Here is an 18,658-nt window from a genome sequence, read left to right as displayed (position 1 = left end):
CATGGTTCAGCTCTAACACAATAAATAATAGTGGTTTGTTATTTTATTTTTTATTTGACACGGGACAGCAGTCTGTCCATAGTATTGTTCATAGGATATGTACAATAAATAAATAAATAAATAAAATAAAATAAAAACAGAGGTAGAGCAAAAGCGCACACTGCTTAAAATGATTACCATTTGATACAGGTCATGTAGAGTTCATTTGTTCAGATGGGAGTGCAATGCAGCCACAGAGGTGTCAACCACATCCTTGGTTGAGAAAAGCACGAGGAAACACCTTCAACGACCAACCAACCATAGCAAAGTCCTGAGTGTCGATAATAACTATGAGAGTGTAACATTTTAAAATGAACTCTTGGGATTTTAGCTGTGACGGGGCAGACAAGGCGTTTCCTGACATTGTTATATGACCCAGGAGGGAGCCTGGTTCCAGCCCCTGAATCGCTAGCCACGCTTCAGGGGTCTGGTGAGGTGACGCATTCGAAAGTGGGGTTTTCTCGGTTGAAACTTGGTCCACTTTGGCCATGCACCCATCTCAGAAAACGGCTGACTGAATAATGGAGCAGCATTGGCAAAGAGCACTGCACCGGCCTCATTTTCAGTTTTCTGCATCAGCTTTGGGTAAAAACCCAAAATGATATTGTTCACTTCTGTTTTCATATGTGGGTTAAATGTGGTACTTGTATGTACTATATAATTTACTATACATTAATGTTTTTGTGCATTATTCATGAATACAGTAGCATGTTAGACCGATGTGTTCATGCAGACACCACTGAACAGTGCTAGAAGTGGGTTGTTTGTGTTTGTCTGCTTTCAGTAGTGACCTGGTGTTATTCATCAGCTATATTTAATTTGGTGTTATAATCTAATTGACAGATATGAGAGACTGGTAATTAATTGATCAACATAATGGCTCTTTTTTTGTTTGAACTTCATTTGTTTTTGTCTTGAAAACTACAGTACAGTATACAGTTGATGCAGTTCTATAGACTGAGACATCTCAGAAGTCCTCCCATACTTCATACTTAGGTTTGGCAAATGTATGGTAAATCAATGAACTTTCAATCTGCAGTTATTGACAAACTGTGCTTGTCAAGTTGTCTATAATAACATAAAAGAGTTGCCACATAGCTTCTGATGCACAAGTGATTTATTTAGGTTTAGGACATACACTAAGAACTGACATTTTGACAGTATGGCTGCCTTCTTCAAATGTTTATGTCTGTCATCATCTTTGTCACCTTAGGTATAGGAGCGGCGGTGGCTCAGCGGTAGACTGGCCGGTAGAGTGGCCAGATTGGAACCGCAATGTTCCCATGTTCGATCCCGGGCTCCGACTTAGTGTCGAAGTGTCCTTGAGCAAGACACTGAACCCCTAATTCCTCCCGGTGTGCAAGTTGGTGCCTTCTGCCTTGCATGGTTTACTCTGCCCTTCTGTGTATGAATGTGTGGGTGAATGTAATGCACAATCTACTGAATGTAAAGCGCTTTGGATAAAAGCCCTATATAAATGCACCATTAGAACCAGGGCTGAACCATGAAATGTGCACAAAAGCCATCAACTACACTCAGAATAGAATTACTGAGTCATACAGGTCACTAGTCTGTCTAAGTAATCACCTACTGCTGTGGAGGAGAAAGCCACCAACTGAGCCTTCTGTTCTGTCACGCTGTGCTTAAATATCTAAGGTGGCAGTGACTGAGGACTGGGAGGCAGCGGCAGCCTTGGAATCGCAAGGTTCTCTGTTTGATCCCCAGCTCCTTCTAGCTGCGTGTCGAAGTGTCCTTGAGTAAGACACTTAACCTAAAGCCTTGCATGGTCTCCTCCACCGCTGGCGTGGGAAAGGGTGCATACAAATACAATGTAATTCACTCTGAAGGACTAGAAAGGCAGTATATGCAGTCCATTTACCATCTACAAACCCATCGGGCACAGCTGCCTGCCATTTAAGCTGTAATTATACATGGTGGAGGATCAGCTTATGTGTACTGTATACCACACTGGAAATGTCCTGGTCTTGCCAAAGGTTTGAATCCCAACTTCCCAGTGTCCCTCCCTTCCAAAACTAATGTTTCAATGCTGACTGAATTGCCATCAAAATCATCTGTAACAAAATAATGAGGAGCTTCTGCTCATCACACTTTCAGGGCTTCGTGCACACCCACGGCTGACAGGCGGCGGTTGATGTTGCGATAACGACAACGGAGCAGGTCCCGATATGTGGAGCGCAGGTCACGGTTGAAGAAGGCGTAGATGAAGGGGTTCATGAGTGAATTGGCATAACCCAGCCACAGCAATATGCGCTCCAGCCAGATAGGCATGCAGCTGCACTCGACACCACAGATAAAAGGCCTGGCTGTGGTCAGGATGAAAAATGGCAACCAACACACAGTGAAGACCCCCACGATCACCCCCAGCGTGGTCGCTGCCTTCTGCTCCCGCTTGAAAATTGAAATGTTGCGTCGCTCCCGGCCCAGTAGGCGTGATAATGTGGCACATTCCTCAGGCACCCCAACTCCACTGGGGGCCTTCAGGCCCTGCATGCGCAGTGCCTCACTGGCAGCAACCGCCATCACTGTCATCTCCGCTCGCTCGTATCGCTGCCGACGTGCAAGGTCAGTGAAGCGATGTTTGGCGCCGCTTTTGCGCGCTGCCCGGAAGATCTTGTAATACATCACCAGCATGACCAGCATAGGGATGTAGAAGGCTACAGCTGTGGAGTATATGGTATAGCCAAAATCCTGGCTGATCAGGCACACGCCGGCCGTATGCACGTTCTTGGCCCAGCCACAGAACGGAGGCAAGGTGATGGAGGCAGACACCAGCCACACGCCAAGGATCATCTTGGCCATTAGCTGACCATTCTGACGGGCTGGGTAGGTGAGTGGCCGCGTAATCCCCAGGTACCTGGGGAGAGAAGAGGACAAGAATGAATTGGCAGCCCAGGCCGTAGCGTAACGGTCTGGGCACCGGACTGGTGATCCAGTCGCGGTGTGCCGCGGGTTCGACTCCCGGACCCGACACGGCCTTTACCGCATGTCATCCCCCCATCTCTCTCCCGTTTCCTGTCAGCCTACTTTCTATCCCTTAAAAAATCAATAAAGGCGTAAGCCGCAAAAAAATATCTTAAAAAAAAAAAAGAATGAATTGGCAAAGAATGTAGTGTAAAGTTACAATAACTTTGCATAAGATAATGATTAGAAACTTGACCCCTAGCATCACTATTCTGTCATAAAAATCACACGTGTGAAGTGAGGGGCACTCTTATCATACATCATCATACATCACATTCCATGCTCAGCCAATCAAATCATTTCCGTGGTATACATACACACGCACAGACACCCAAAGCTGGGCATAGCAGGGGCTAGTGCCCCTCAATAACAATCAATGCATAGAATCAATGCATAGAAAAAAATCACACCTGTGTGAACCGAGTGGTGCAACTCCCCTCTCTCTCTCTCCCCCCCCCCCCCCCCCCCCCCTCCTCTCTCTCTCTCTCTCTCTCTCTCTCTCTCTCATTAGCAGGCAACAGTCTGTCAGCACTGTCTCTCTCTCTCTGTTTCTGCATGGCACAACAGCGCGCCTACTGGTACTCAATCCGGGGCTCATTAACACATGCATACGTGAACACATATTACATAGGTGAACGCGGACATTGCTGGTTGTAGGAGTGGTTGCACCACTCAAAAATACTTCAAACTAAGAAAAGATTTTATAGGTCTTTAGTCCATTTTTAAAAGCAATAAGTAGACTGTGGAGCTCTCAAGTGGTTGGAGAGGACATTCCACAGACAGCAGAGCAGAAGGCTTGGTTGCCCATTGTGCAGAGCTTGGTTCTAGAAGGTGTTTTGTATTGGTAGAGCAGAGGTTGCGAGTTTACGTTTTTTTGGGGTGAGGATTTCTTTGACGTAGGGGGAGCATTGCTGTGGATGCACTGATTTTGTTTCAGAAGGAAGGGGCAGGTTTCTGCCTTGCATGGTGGCCTCTGCTGTTGGTGAGTGAATGGGTGAATGTAATACATATTGAAAGACGCTTTAAAGGTAGGCCTACTATATGAATGCAGACCATTTGATTGTCAAAATTATGTATTTGGCTGCCGACCTGGCCAGGGACCCCCAGAAGCAAAGATTTGAGTTACAAATGTTTTCAAAGATTTGCACACATTTTCAAGATTTTTCCAAAATAGCAGATCTAATATATTTGAAAAATCATTCTCGTTTGAGAACTACTGATTTAGAAGGCTTTCATTTTATGGAATCTGCATAAGATCTTATTAGGTATTATTAATTCTGTCAGGCCAGAGCATTAAAGGTTTTATGACATTCATTTTCATTTCTTTTTCTTTTTCTTTTTACTTTTAGGTTTTATGACCTCAATTACACCCAAAAAACCTGAACTTTGAACATTCAGTGGATTTTCTGTGGTCTGAAGTTTTCTTTGGGGTTTTTTGGGCCTTTTGAGCTACAATGAAAACAGGCAACACAGTGAAACAGTGACATCTGCTGGCAAATCCCATTGACATAAATGGGATGTCACTTACTGCCGGCAAATCAGAGCACCTGTTTGAGCCAGAAAACCCCAGATCACAGAAAATCTACTGAATGTTAAAAGTTCATGTTATTTGGGTGCAATTGAGATTAGAAAACCTAAAAAAAACAAGAACAATTCCAAAACCTTTTTTTTTATGTCACAATCCCTTTAACAGAAATGTGGCAGAGAGTATAGGCTATATCTGAGCTCCACATACAGTAAATTGAATATTTATTTTTCCCTTCAATTTATGCAGATTATCTTGGCTGAACACCCACACAGTTTCACACACTCGCATCTGGTGTTGTTCTGTGCAACCAGTAGTGGCTACTGACCAATAGAAGACCACAAGATTCATTCATTTCTATTCTATTGGGATTATCATAATAGAGGGCATGCCAGTCATTATAGCCAGTTTAGGCCCTAACTAGGGATGCACAAAAGGGAAATTCTTGGCTGAAACCGAATACTGAATATAGGAAAACAGTTGGCCGAAAACCGAATACCGAATATCCGAATATGATTAATATTATATTATCTTTTTTCCTACCATCGCTGTCATGGCCGTACCTTAAAGATACCTGATTTATGGCAAAATAAATGGTTATGGCAAAACTTAACTTAAATAATAATCACTATTATGGGTCCATAAAACATTTATTCAGCTCTTTTGAATGCATTAATTGCATACACTATTCAGTGATATATTTTCTGCCTATTCAGGCCGAAACCGAATAGGCCGAAAATGCATTTTTAGCCATTTTCTGCCGAACATTTTCTGCGGCCGAATATTCGGTGCATCACTAGCCCTAACCGCACCAAACTCCTTGCAACAAAACAGTTTTAAGGACATGTCACACCAATCTCTGAAATTATGTTTGATTTAGCTTTTTATTTTATTTGCGCAGACTTGTCGGGGTGGGGTGGGAGGGTGGTGGGTTTGGGCCGCGTGGAAAATTGTCGCTTTCACCAGCACTTCATGGTGCCTCCCCAAGGTTGGTCCCTTGTGCTGCAGCAAAGCCTGTTGCTTAATCTGGGCCTGGCACACACACTCACACACACACACACACACACGCGTACGCGCACACGTACATGCACACATCAGGACAGTTCAGTCAAAACATACGCCTACACAGTCGTGTACTGTGGCCCATGCACCTCAAGTGCACCCCTGCGCCTACACTGTAGAAACCTTGCAGCTGTCCTGGTCCCCTTGACAATGTCATCCTAAAGTAGTAGATCTTTATGGTTTCTCGTTTACTTCATCTTAGTGGTTGTAAAGTAGTCCAGAGTATGACTGTTTTATGACCTCAGAAACATAAGCTACCAGCTGCCTTAGCGTTTATAACTCAGAATCATTGATAGCAATGACAGGTCCTATGAGTACTAGAACGATGGTGGCTCTAAAGCCACATTTATACTTTGTCGTACGAAGGAGTCGCACACCACCAAAGTATAAATCGGGCATAATAGCACAGCTGCTCTGTCAGTAAGCAGTGAGCACTGTGGGCCCTATTTTTCGTCAGTGCTAAACCCCTTATACCTAAACTTCCTTTCCTTTTTTACTACTTTGAAAAACATTTTTTAATACTTCAAACAGCCAATCTACAAGCTCACAACTTGTTGATGTAGATCGGCTAGTTGAACAATTTGAATATGTTTTTCGAAATAGTAAAAAGAAAGTTTAGGGATAAGGGGTTTAGCACTATGGCGAAAATAGGGCCCTGTGATTCTATAGCGCCATGTTTCACTTCATAACAAGATTGATCTCATTGTAATGCATTGAAGTGTGGAAAGGTCTATTGGTATCCTGCCCTGAGGAGGCCCCTGACACTACTGAACAAACACTATATATCAATATGGGAATTTACAGCTACAGGATTAGGCTACTACTATGTGTGCGTGTCGATTGGAGTCCAGTAAAATTAAGTAAACATGGTGCAACATTAAACATTCATGTACAGTTTGTCCACATAAATATTACATTTGCCCACTATCAGTAGTACTCTAGGTGAGAATTTGAATAAATAAATCCTTGTTAGGGCCTCAACTCCCTGTATATATTTTTTAGCTTTTCAAATCAAAAGGAACATTCTGTCTCTCCATCTCTCCCAGGTTTATATACAGTATGACCTTTAAATCAATGAAGACTGTTTGAAAAATGTAGTTATCATGGAGACCCTAGGCAGGTTCACCTGACTCAAGTTTGTGAAGTTTTGCAGGGAACCATCAGCTGCTATGGACAATAGTAGCAGCTTGGAACAATGCGTTCAATGTTTTGTGCTGTGAAAAGGAGGAGTTGTATCTTGAGTCATTTATCCGTGCCATTTGAAATAAAGACCAGTGTGTGGGACTGTGCTTTTTCCGCCCACCTCTGTTGTCCTTTACCGCCCTTTCATGTAGCAACTCAAAAGAAAATCAGATTGCAGATCCCTATTAAAGATAACAGCCTGCAGCGGGAACAGGAATGAACTCATAGTGAAGTCTTCTAAAGTCTAGTTATGGCACAAAATTCAGTTACAAATACATTAAAACTCTTTCTCTGCCAAATACGAGGTTTCTCGTACTTTCCCTCTACACCCGTTGTCTGCTAAGTATGAGATATCTCTTACATAAAGCTTTATATCATTATCATATATATATATCAATATATCATATTGGCCCGGTTGCTAGGCAACACCTTGCTTACCCCCAGCACCAGGATACATGCACGCGTGTCCCATAGGGTCCCATTCAAAGTAGGATCTTCTTTGGCTGTTATCTCTGAAAAACATTCGATGTCATTTCTGGTTGGGACGTCATCGAAAATGTGTCTTCCCCCCCCCCCCCCTCCCCCATTTTAGCTGATGAGACCGAAAATCTTAAATCTGAATAACTCTTGATCTAAATTATTCCGTCCAATTCTAAGCAAAGATTATGTGTTCGACGGCCCATTGCGGTCCCGTCGCTAGTCGTGTTAGAATTAATCATACCTCCCGTTGTTGTTGATCGTGTGTGTGTAGTGTTTTGGCTACATCTAGCTACTTCAGCTACATCCGGGATAGAGTCTGGTGCGTCGCTAAATGTGCTCTGTTGCTGTAAATCGCTGGGCGCTCTGATTTAATGGTTATTAATACCCCTGGGCGTTCTAGGTTATACCTTAGAGTTTTTGTGTGGAAATAATAAAGTACCCCCATTTTGTGTTGCCTAGAACTGGGGGTCTGATGTACTTCATAATGTTACAGATTTTTTTCAGACCTCCAGTTCTAGGCAACACAGAATGGGGGGACTTTTTTATTATTCCCACACAACAACTCTAAATCTAAGGTATATAATGACATAGTAAAATGTTGAAAATGAGTGGTATTCCCCTTTTAATGTTTCTGGCGAAAGCTACTGCTAACATTAGCCGCTCCTTACAATGACGGGAAACCGGAAATGAAAGTACCCAAATATGGGGAAATAGCCCCGGCAAGGCTTACCTAGGTTATTTTGATAATTTTGGTTAAGTTGAAAATAGATAGTTATTGTGTAGCCTACTGTACACTGTTAGCAGTGTACCCGCCACCCATCCCTGATGTCCTGCAGGAGATGCAGTTGCAGTGATATCAACAACAAAAAGGGGTTGACACTACGTTGCCTGATTGTCATGAAGGGCATGTAAAACAAAATGGGCTATTCAATGTTTGCTTTCTGGTTGCCCAATTGGGCAAGTTGTGGGGTTTTCTCTATCTATCCTTTATGGGGAAATAACCTTTTGTTTTCAAACAACATGACATATCTGCCCATAAACACAATCAAACATCCTCGCACTTTGTTAAGAAAGAGTGGTCTTTCTCACTCGCTCTCCCTCTCTCTCCCTCTCTCTCTCTCTCTCTCTCTCTCTCTCTCTCTCTCAACATGCACCAGCTAATGTATAGCAATGTGAGCGAGCAAGTGATTAAAAGTGAGTTAAAGTCATATACCTCCTACTTGCAAAATCATATAATGCCACCTACTGGCAACAGACTTTCTAATTTTACTCCATGGGGTCAGATCTTCAAAAACTGGCAACAGTCACCTGAAATGACAGTATAGTGCATCCCCAAGAGCATGCAGTTCAGCGTGCAGTAAGAAATTGATTCACCCAGTCCATGCTTCAGCAATGGTTACAAAGAGGAGTAGAATTTAAATTGAATAGATTCCAAGCCTGACATTGATAGAGATAGAGATCTGAATAATAGCCCTAGGACAGGAATTGATGTTGCTGTTCTGTATGACATGAATATCCATTACAAAGGCAATTTCAATGCACTATTATCCCTTTAAAAAAGAAAAATCACACCCATGTGACCCATCATCGTACATCATCATGACGTAACATGTCGATTTGCTCAGACACATGACCTAAATTCTCTACATTGTCAATGGGAATTTCACAAAAATACCAATTTGCTTATGATGTAAATTCTCCATTCAATGTCAATGGCATTTAATCTTTGTGTTAGGACAAAAATAGCCGATTTGTTCAGACACATATGACGTAAATTCTCCATGCATTGTCTTGTCAATAGCATTTAATGTTTGTGTTAGGACAAAAATCTACACTATAGCTGAATATAGGAGGGTCTAGCGCCCCCACAAAAATATATTTTTTCTCTTTATCTATGCATGTCTTGACGTGTCCATTTCCACAGTTTGTCTCTATAACGAGCTGAGATATGATATGGTGAGCAAACAAAGTGTACAATGATATTACAACCCTAAAGATAACATGTAGTAGCTTGTAAAATAAGGACAACTTCACCCACTTTCAACCTGATGTGTATAACCCCAACAAGCTTGACGAATTGAAATGGTTTAAATCGCATTGAGAAGCTATCTTCACTGCGGGGTCCGCTCATAATTCCCACATCCCATTATTACGACCATTCCGTTAGTTAGTGTGAGTTTAGGGTTATAAGAGTCGGACCAACGGGACGTCGTAATAATGGGATGTCGTAATAATGACATGGCCCTTCACTGCACTATGAACTTAGCCATTACGGTCAGTGACGGATCAACCCCTCCCAAGGCCCTGGCGCTACACCAAATCAAAAGGTCCCATGTACGCGTGTAACACAATCAAGAACGGCACTTTTTGCGTTTGCGTGCCCAGTGAATGAATGCGCGTGCGTTCAGCGCACCGCCATGCTGCCGCGCATGTGGCCACTGCCAGCACAATCACCGCTGCTCCCCGACACGCGCCTCCCCGACTATTTCCGAGTCTCCTCCCACTCCCAGGCTCCCACCGAGTGGTTTAGATACTGTTGGACGACCAATAAACATTAGCGGGGGTCCCTGTGTTGCATTACATTGAAATCAGTGACACTGACTATGTATACGGTTTCGACAGAAGCAACAGCTGTACCTATTTGAAAAACGCAAAAGAATTATAACCTACTGTACACACACTTTTACTTAACTTAGTTTTAAGTCAGTCTAGATTTGAGGATCAGCAACAGGACTAGAATATTAACAGCATGTGGATAGATATGTTAAACATTCAGCACAATGCTAATCTCCAATGTCATCTGAGCGTTGTGTACACTGTACAGTGTATATATAGTAAATCTTGCTTCCATTATGGAAGCCCATTATCCTGCTGCCTGGTGAAACTGCTATTGCCTTTTTCTCATTCTAGTCAGATGATTAATGAACCAAGTCTTCATTGTGCCAAACACGTAAAATTATTTATGCCACACTACCAAACCCCATTTAGAAACCATATCAGCATTTTTAGCCCTTAGCTTTCCTTTAGGCTTAACTCCCACTGAAGATTGTAGGGTAGAGTGGGTGACAAGCTCACTGCAGAATCAATCAATCACACAGAACGGGGCAAGATAGCATTATTTATTACTGCTTTCAGATAAAAGTCCAATTCCAAACAAGAACATAATTTGAAAAAAGCTGCCACGAGCACTTGGTTTTCCCCTAAAAGAATTTGGGCCGACAGATTCGACTGACCTGTCTTGACCTGTTAAAACTTTTGAAGAACTACAAAAGGTGATGCCATTGCTCATTGACAGCCTGGTATTATTGTCTCCACCAGGCCGAAGGCATGGGGGGAGAGTATGTTTTGCACTCCGTCCGTCCGTCCGTGTGTGTGTGTGTCCGTGAGCAGCTAATCTCGGCCACCGTTAACCCGGTCGATGCCAAATTTTGCACACACACTCCCTGGATGCCAACGATGAACCTCTGCCCCAAAATTTCCAGAACGGCCTGTTATAGCGCCACCAGGAGGCCGCTTTGTGCAAAACAAGTTTTTGCACAGTACACCTACAGATTTTGTCCAAACATCAAACAGCAAATTGGTACACAGTCTCTCTAGAGCCATTCAACGAAACTGGTCTTTCAGATTTCTCAGACTCCATCCTGATTGGTTAAGATTGGCTTCCAAAGTTCACAGGAGTGCTCAGTTTCAAACAAAATGCTGCAAATCATGAACACATCGCGTGATTTCCGTGAAATTGTGCACGCACATTCCCACTAGGCCGAGGAAGAAATGCCACATGAACAATTTCAACTCAGCCTCAAGGTGGCGCTATAACTGGCCGAAAAGTGTTTTTACCTCTAATTTACTTTTGTTGCTTTTTTATCCAACCACCAGATGAAGGCAAGCTGCAATGTCCTACATTCCTATCCTGGTGGAGACCTGTGCCCAGAAGGGCACTTTTTCTAGTTATTATTATTATTATTATTATACAAAGTGGGTTTGTGATGGTGACTGTCAAGATGCTGAAATACTCTGATAAGGCTGACTGTGATGCTTTCCAAGTTGAAACTGTTTGGTGGTTGGTCTGCCCTGCAGCTAGATGTGTCTCACAAATGATGGCCTATCTTGCTTGCTGATGCTCAGTGCAGTCACTGCAGTGGATAGGAGAGCCTATAATGCACTGGTGCAGGATCTGCACAGACGGTTTGGTAAGAGTTTAGAGCCAAGACCACTTCATTCAGAGCTGTGTAACAGGCAAAAGCTGCCAGGAGAAACACTCACTCAGGTCACTGGCTAATGACAATGAGAGCTTGGCTCGGTGTGCACATACCACTGTGCAGAGCAAGCTTGCCCAATTCCTACAAGCACTCTCCCATGTTTTCAGACATCATTTGATGTGTGAGGTGAAATGTTTTAGTGGCGGCTCATGGATTTCTCCCCAGGTGGTGCTACACCAAAGATTAACCCCAAGAACACTAAACCTGGGTGATTTTCACCCGGACAATTATATTTTTGTAATTTTCATAATGTTGCTGATGTCTGAGGTGTGTGGGTCTCTTTCAGTACCTTCATGATGCTGAGTGAAGGTAGGTTTGTTTCTCTGCCCACATCGCTGTTTTTTTCTACAGGCAGGTGTTCAGGGAATTTCACCCCGCATTTAGTGATAGTGTGGTTTTTTTTTCTTTTTCCACTGGACCAGGAATGGGTGTACCAAAGGTTAATATAGGCCTATTACATCGAGTAAATATACCAAATGCAATGTATGTTTAGTGGTGGTTTGACAAAGGTCAAGCTTAGTGTTCTAGGGTTAATACATTATCACACTTTTTATTTTGTTTTGCAATTAAGAGTGAACTACGCATGTGCGACTGAATGGTGATTGAAGATTTGCCCACAGAGCATTTCGTTTAGATTTTACATTGTACTGACTATAGAAATTAACGATATAATATTTACGTTGTCGGTTTGATTATTTAAACTATATAAAATATACTGTATTTTAAGGTATTATATTATTTATTCAAGAAATATTTAGTGGTGTTGCGGCACATGCTTAAACGGGGAGGCGGCATGAATAAGACAAACAAGTCCATAGATTTGGCTCACACATGCCATCACACACAGGTTGTAGAGCAGGGGTGCCCATTACGTCGATCGCGGTCGACCAGTCGATCGCAAGCGCTGCGCAGGTAGACCGCATGGCCCTGCCATGGAAAAAAACAAAAAAAAAAACAATCCTCGCCTCGGGCAAGCGGCGGCTTTAAAACCCCCCACAATGCAGTGCCTTGTTTTCAAGTGTGGGGAACGTCGGGTCTGTTCTGTTGTTAAACAAACAAATTAAAAGGATATCTATCCATCATTGTTCATATAGCAAGATGCGCGCGGCAAAGAAGCCTAAAACATATCACTTCCATGCAGAGTGGGAAGAAGATTCTTTTTTCACGATGTCACATTCCAAGTCCAACTGCGTTTGCCTTACTCGAGCCCATCGCTACATTCATGTGCTTCCCATTCAGAAGCTGATGTTGATTCCATTGCCTCGAAAATAGCAACACTTTTTAACATGAACTCTTCTGCGTTGGAGAATGAGATCATGGCACTGCAGGCTGTATACAGTTAAAGTAAAGTTGCGCGCCCGCGATGGAGAGTTTTGGAAATTACTCGTGGAGGAAAAGTATCCAAACATCAGGACTTGTGCAGCCTCGCTCACAGCGTTATTTGGCTCCACATATTTATGTGAATCAGCGTTTTCCCACACGAAGATAATTAAATCCAAATATCGTTCCACGTTGACGGACGATCATTTGGAGGCCTGTTTAAGACTAGCTGTCAGCTAGCTCTGGTCCATAGCCTTCTACTGCTTCGTTTCTGCCCTGCAGTCAAGGCTATGTGACTTTCCGTTTTAAATCTCAAATCGAAATCAGACCAGCCTCTCCTCTTTGGTGGAAATCTCACGAACGTTTGACCTACTCACCAATATTAAGAGGGGTTGTGTCAATAGAAAGCCTACTTTCCTTAGTGGACGCACTCTGAGTCCCCCACCACCACTAAAAGTATTTTTTTTCTGGTAGAAAATAATCCCTTTTTGGCCAAAAAGTACCGTTTATACCCCATATGTTCCCTCTCCCTACGCTCATTCTGTAGCTCCGAGATGAGGTCACACACTGGGCCCCTCCCACCGCGTTTCAGAAACGGCACAAGTTTTCGCTATGTAAGTTTCTTACCCTGACGCCACGATTAATCCAAACGTGAAGGGGACGTGAAGGGTTTACACTAATTCAACCATAACAACGCCCAAGAAAATCCAACTAGAGATTTGAACCGAGCCTTTACGTCCCGTATTTTGTCAGTCGCTTCCATGTTTATCAAGGAAGTGTGCGTGTGCGCGTGCATGTCGAGTGAACTGAAGTCAGTTGGAAATTTCGACCAGGGGAGGTGCCGGGGAGGCGCTAAAGCTTTTCAACTTCCTTGATAAACATGGAAGCGACTGACAAAATACGGGACGTAAAGGCTCGGTTCAAATCTCTAGTTGGATTTTCTTGGGCGTTGTTATGGTTGAATTAGTGTAAACCCTCCACGTCCCCTTCACGTTTGGATTAACCGTGGCGTCAGGGTAAGAAACCTACATAGCGGAAACTTGCGCCGTTTCTGAAACGCGGTGGGAGGGGCCCAGTGTGTCACCTCATCTCGGAGCTACAGAATGAGCGTAGGGAGAGGGAACATATGGGGCTACGTTTATACGTGTGGTGGGGGGCTCAGAGTGCGTCCACTAAGGAAAGTAAATAAAATATATATCCTGTTGAGGAAGAACTGCCTTAACGATTCATACAGGCAGCTGTCTGCTCTATCAAATATTCATGATCTTAGCCACCTTCCTGGAAGTACAGTACTAGTACAGCTGTCTGCTCTCTTAACCCATTCTGAACGGGCACCCATTTTGGTGTCAGCATCATGTTATGCTTTAGCTATTTAAAAATAGCAGATCTACAAGCTCATATCGCGCCACCGAGTGGCGCGATACGAGCTTGTAGGTCTGCTATTTTTGAAAAATCGAAGAACGACTGACATTTTTTTAGAATCTGATCTCAGGTCAGAATGGGTTCATCAGACCAGTGTGTGTCCGGCGGAAACCTCGTATGAATCTGATCTCAGGTCAGAATGGGTTAAAACCAGGTCCCCTGGTGGAAGCAGCGCTCTCCATCAACACATCATCAAGGTCAGGGGAGTTGAGTACAATTCCCCACAGTAAAGGGCTTCAAACTTAAACCTGAACTGTAAATAATAGGCAAAATAAATAGTGAATTAGCTTTGCGTGTGTCTCATATATTCCTTGACTATGATTTAGTGGAAGCTCTTGCAGTGTTTCTCTACTGATTTGTATCAGTATCTGCAGAATTGGTGTTTGTAAGCAATGATAACTGATGATAATTCTCATATGAATTGGCATCCTTGTAGTTTACAAACAAGGCATTTCCTAATTTCTTCATTTTCAAATAAACTCACCATGCAGGTCTACAGTATTTTGTCATTGCCATGCCATGGCCACTTTGATGAGCCTATTGTCAAGTGTGCCAACATCACTATGCTCTTGTTTGCTTAGTTTCATTTTATGGGCTGCATGTGGCTGCATAGAGACACACTCAACAAACCCCCGTGTCTGGTTGTGTCTGGACTCCTGGAGTGTGAGACATAATGCACCAGCAAAAGCAAACAACTAGACTCTGTCTCTCAAACCTGCAGTAAAACCTATTCAAGTACCTCATGGTAGATTTTATTCCATTTTAGTGTTTGTAGAGCTATTTATCCCCATTCCTGCAGACATCTACGTTAGGGTGATAAGGCTTGTAATTGTTGTGGTGGAAATGCAGCTGTTGTCCGGATTGTGGCTGTGGCTTAAAACACTGTACTGTAGGTCTTTTTTAAAGGACCACTTCACTTCACCACTTTTCAAGCTGCCTTCATATAATTGATATTTCATGATAAAATGCCACCATTCTTTTCAACTCTGTCTGTGTCTCATGGGAGGGCTGTGGGCATTTCAGAAACCCTCATCGATGGGGAATCCAAGCGAATAGAAACGGCAGGCTTTATTCCTGAAAAGTTGCAATGTGATAATGGAAGCCATCGTTCTCACAATTATACAAATTTAAATATCTTTTGAAAAAAAATCTTGTTTCTGGTGGTGCGACATGATCATGACAAAAATGATGTATTTTCAACTGAAAAGGGTATGGACCAGTCCACTCCAGCATAAATTTGCAGAACAGCCACAATGCCAACCCTGGGTTGGATTTTATAGTGTAGTATACTAGAATTTCGCCGCCCTTCGGGTGGCTCATCCTAGAGTTACGTTGCAGCGCAATATTGGAAGAAGGAAATTGCGGGATTTGACAGACTCCACTTCATGTTTCAGCTGTGTTAGTATTGTGCCCTGCACATGTAACGGATGGGTTATAATTATTATGTGTTAACTTGCTTTGTATTATTTTGATTAGTGATGCTGAAATCAAACTGCACACGCACGCGAGTCCGTGGTGGGACTGGTAAATAAATAATGCGCAGAAGAACCTGGCAGGCGACTGCGTTTTGTGGTGTGTGTGTGTGTGTGTGTGCCATTTCAGCTGTGTTTAAACCGTTGTGGCCGTCACATGTAACGGATGGCTACACATCATAGACACACACACACGCTGGGTAAATAGTATGTGTACTGCGCGCACGCACGCACACACACACTCTTACTTGTCAGTTAAAGTCCCCCCGCGTTGCGATATACAGATGTCCTCCACACAGTGTACTGTGAACCCATGTGTCTGCAGTGACACTGCGTTGTACGCAGCTGTTTTGTGTTGCAGCGCGCGCGTGTAGTGTTCGTCTTGTTCTTCTTCTAATGTGTGTGTGTGTAGTGTGTAACTTCCGGTTGGCTTTTCGGAACTGCGCAATGTAACATGGAAACTCGTGGGTCACGCACGTGGTGGGGTTAGAGCCAATGGAAGAGGGCATGTTAGTGTTGCCAGGTCCGCGTATTGTAAGCGAGTGGTAGTGTGTGCAAGTAGCCTGTAGGAAGTCAGGGTTTGCAGTCTTGTTTTCTTAGATGTGGCAACAAATTAGCAATGTTAGCCACTGGATGCAGGATGCAGTGTTGCCAGGTCTGCAAGTTGTAAGCGAGTTGTAGTGTGTGTAAGTAGCGTGTTGAATGGCATTTTTTCTGGGCTTGTTTTCATAGACCTGGCGACAGTGTTCCGTGTCCGTGTGTGTGAGTGTGTGCGTGCGGTGGTGTGGGTGCTTGGGGCGATAGTGTTTGTAGTAAAGAAATGCATTGCCGGCGTGAGTGTGGAAGGGAGGCGACTTTGGTGGCAGTGCAATGACAATTGTTCCGCGGGTGTTGTTGACGCTCAGCGTTCGGCGTGACATGAGGAGATAGCAGCCGAACGACGCGGAGGGTAAAGGCCTATTCATAGTCTGGATTTTCGGTGGTGAGGTGACCACCGCTCCGGTGGTGAGCTGACCACCGGAGCTGAAATAACGTTGAGCGGTGGTGAGTAAAAACAGAAAGAAGGGCTGGAGCGGTGGAAGTGGTTTGCTCTTCACCGCGTCTCGTGACGTCATGTTGTAGTTCGGTGGTCACCCCACCACCGTAAATCCAGACTATGTATGAGCCTTAAGAGTGTGACGTCACTGCCATGTAAGTGTAGTGTGTAGGAATGCGTTGCAGTAGTGAGTAGGGCAGTCTCGGCAAGACATAGCTGTTGACTTTGGGTCCCTTGTCCTGGGCACTTGGGTACAACTTTAAAAATGTATATATGGTAGAGTGTGTATCAGTAGGCCTATGTTTATTTTATGGTCTGAATTTTAAGAATCCCGATTGGGACAATGACGGTGAACAGAGGTTGACTCCTAATGCTATATTTATTTAATTAATTCACTCGTTTATCGTTTAATTACACTGTGTAACTCATGGCATTAAGCCACTCTAGACAATTTAAGTGTGAGCCAATTATTTGATGTCATTTTGACAATCTCCAATTATGGCTTTCTATAGAAACAGATGACCACCAGATGGCCTACCATAATTATCACTGGTGAATTATATAGAGGCTAGCTGAATTATATAGAGGCTGCCACATGTATATTAATTACATCTACATATTGGCCAAAAGAGACAAGAACACAGTATTCACTGTAATGCAGGTCATTTTTAACAATTATGTTTGCCAAAACGACAACATCCATTTTACTGGCATTAAACACCAATTGTATAAGACTAATGAGCACATCTTGTAAAGCATTAAAAGACAATTGCAGGTTTTCACTGGCAATTAAGTTGAACAGAATTGGCAATACAATATGATTGTGTAATGAAAATACTTCTAGAATGACGTGGCTCTAACATGAATCTTGGTCTTCATATGTCCAAGCTTGTTATGTCAGTCATCTATGACATACTGTAGGCCTATCTACAGTATGATGATGATTTTTATTTTATTTTACCATCTTCCATTCTGGAGATATTGACCTTTTTGTAACACCTGCTTTTGCCTGAAAGTGATTATCTTGAACAGAAAGCAAAGTTATGGAAGGTTTAAAGTCAGACATTGACAGGCACATATAAAAATGAACACAAGAAATATGCTATACTGTACATCCTATACACCGAATGAAAGCCCTGAATGTGTACTTTTACGAAGAAAGTACAGTACACACTGATCCCATCTACAGTTTGTCAGTAATTGGTTATTGAATGAAGCTTGCGCCCACCAGATAGAACTTTAGTGAAGGAATGGACCTGAACAACTAAATATTCACAAAATAATGCCTATAGCAACATATATAGCCTATACCGAATGAAAGAAAAAGTAATTACAAGTATCCCATCTACCGTTCGCCAGTTAATTGACTGTTGAAGTACAAGTAAGTAAGTTCAGTACATCTTGATAAACGACTGAGGCAGAAAATCACGTATACCTTTTTATTAGTTTGGTTTGTGGTGCCCATGCCCACATTATCAGTAGCTTTTACTGCAGTAATCATACAGTTACAGTGATATATCAGAGTTTTTACTGTAGTAAGCATACAGTGAGCCAGACACTATATATATATATATATACACGTACAATGTTTCATTATGATTTACATAGGTAGAGGCCTCGTATAAGCCCCTTGGGCTTTTTTGCCTCAGCGTAGCACTTTACCCATTTATATGTTGAATGCTGAATAAATAAATAAATAAATACAAAATACAATACAAAATATACTTTGAGCCCAGCCTCCAACACCAAAGCATCATTCCCTTGTCTATACAAATGTTCTGAGGGTGTCAACATCTCCTGGGCTTGGCCAACAGTTAGTCCCAACACTGGCCTCACTTTGTGCAGTTTGTCTGCCTTGTTACCTGCCCCATTGTCCGAG

The 18,658-nt window shown here is 43.0% G+C and overlaps 1 protein-coding gene across 1 annotated transcript in view; it reads right to left on the bottom strand.

Moving 5' to 3' along the window:
• Positions 1-2,142: 2,142 nt before the first annotated feature.
• htr7c (5-hydroxytryptamine (serotonin) receptor 7c) overlaps positions 2,143-18,658 on the bottom strand; it is a gene marked incomplete at both ends in the record, with an annotated part of 28,566 nt that continues 12,050 nt past the window's right edge. The window contains one exon of the mRNA XM_083783823.1: positions 2,143-2,914. Within this exon, the coding sequence (XP_083639949.1) occupies positions 2,143-2,914 (772 nt within the window). The remainder of the gene's footprint in view (positions 2,915-18,658) is intronic.

The sequence above is a fragment of the Protomyctophum parallelum genome (genome assembly GCF_964188405.1).
Source record: "Protomyctophum parallelum genome assembly, chromosome: 15".
NCBI lineage: Eukaryota > Metazoa > Chordata > Actinopteri > Myctophiformes > Myctophidae > Protomyctophum > Protomyctophum parallelum.
Note: the sequence above shows the minus strand (reverse complement) of the source record. Positions and strands in the feature narration are given on the sequence as shown.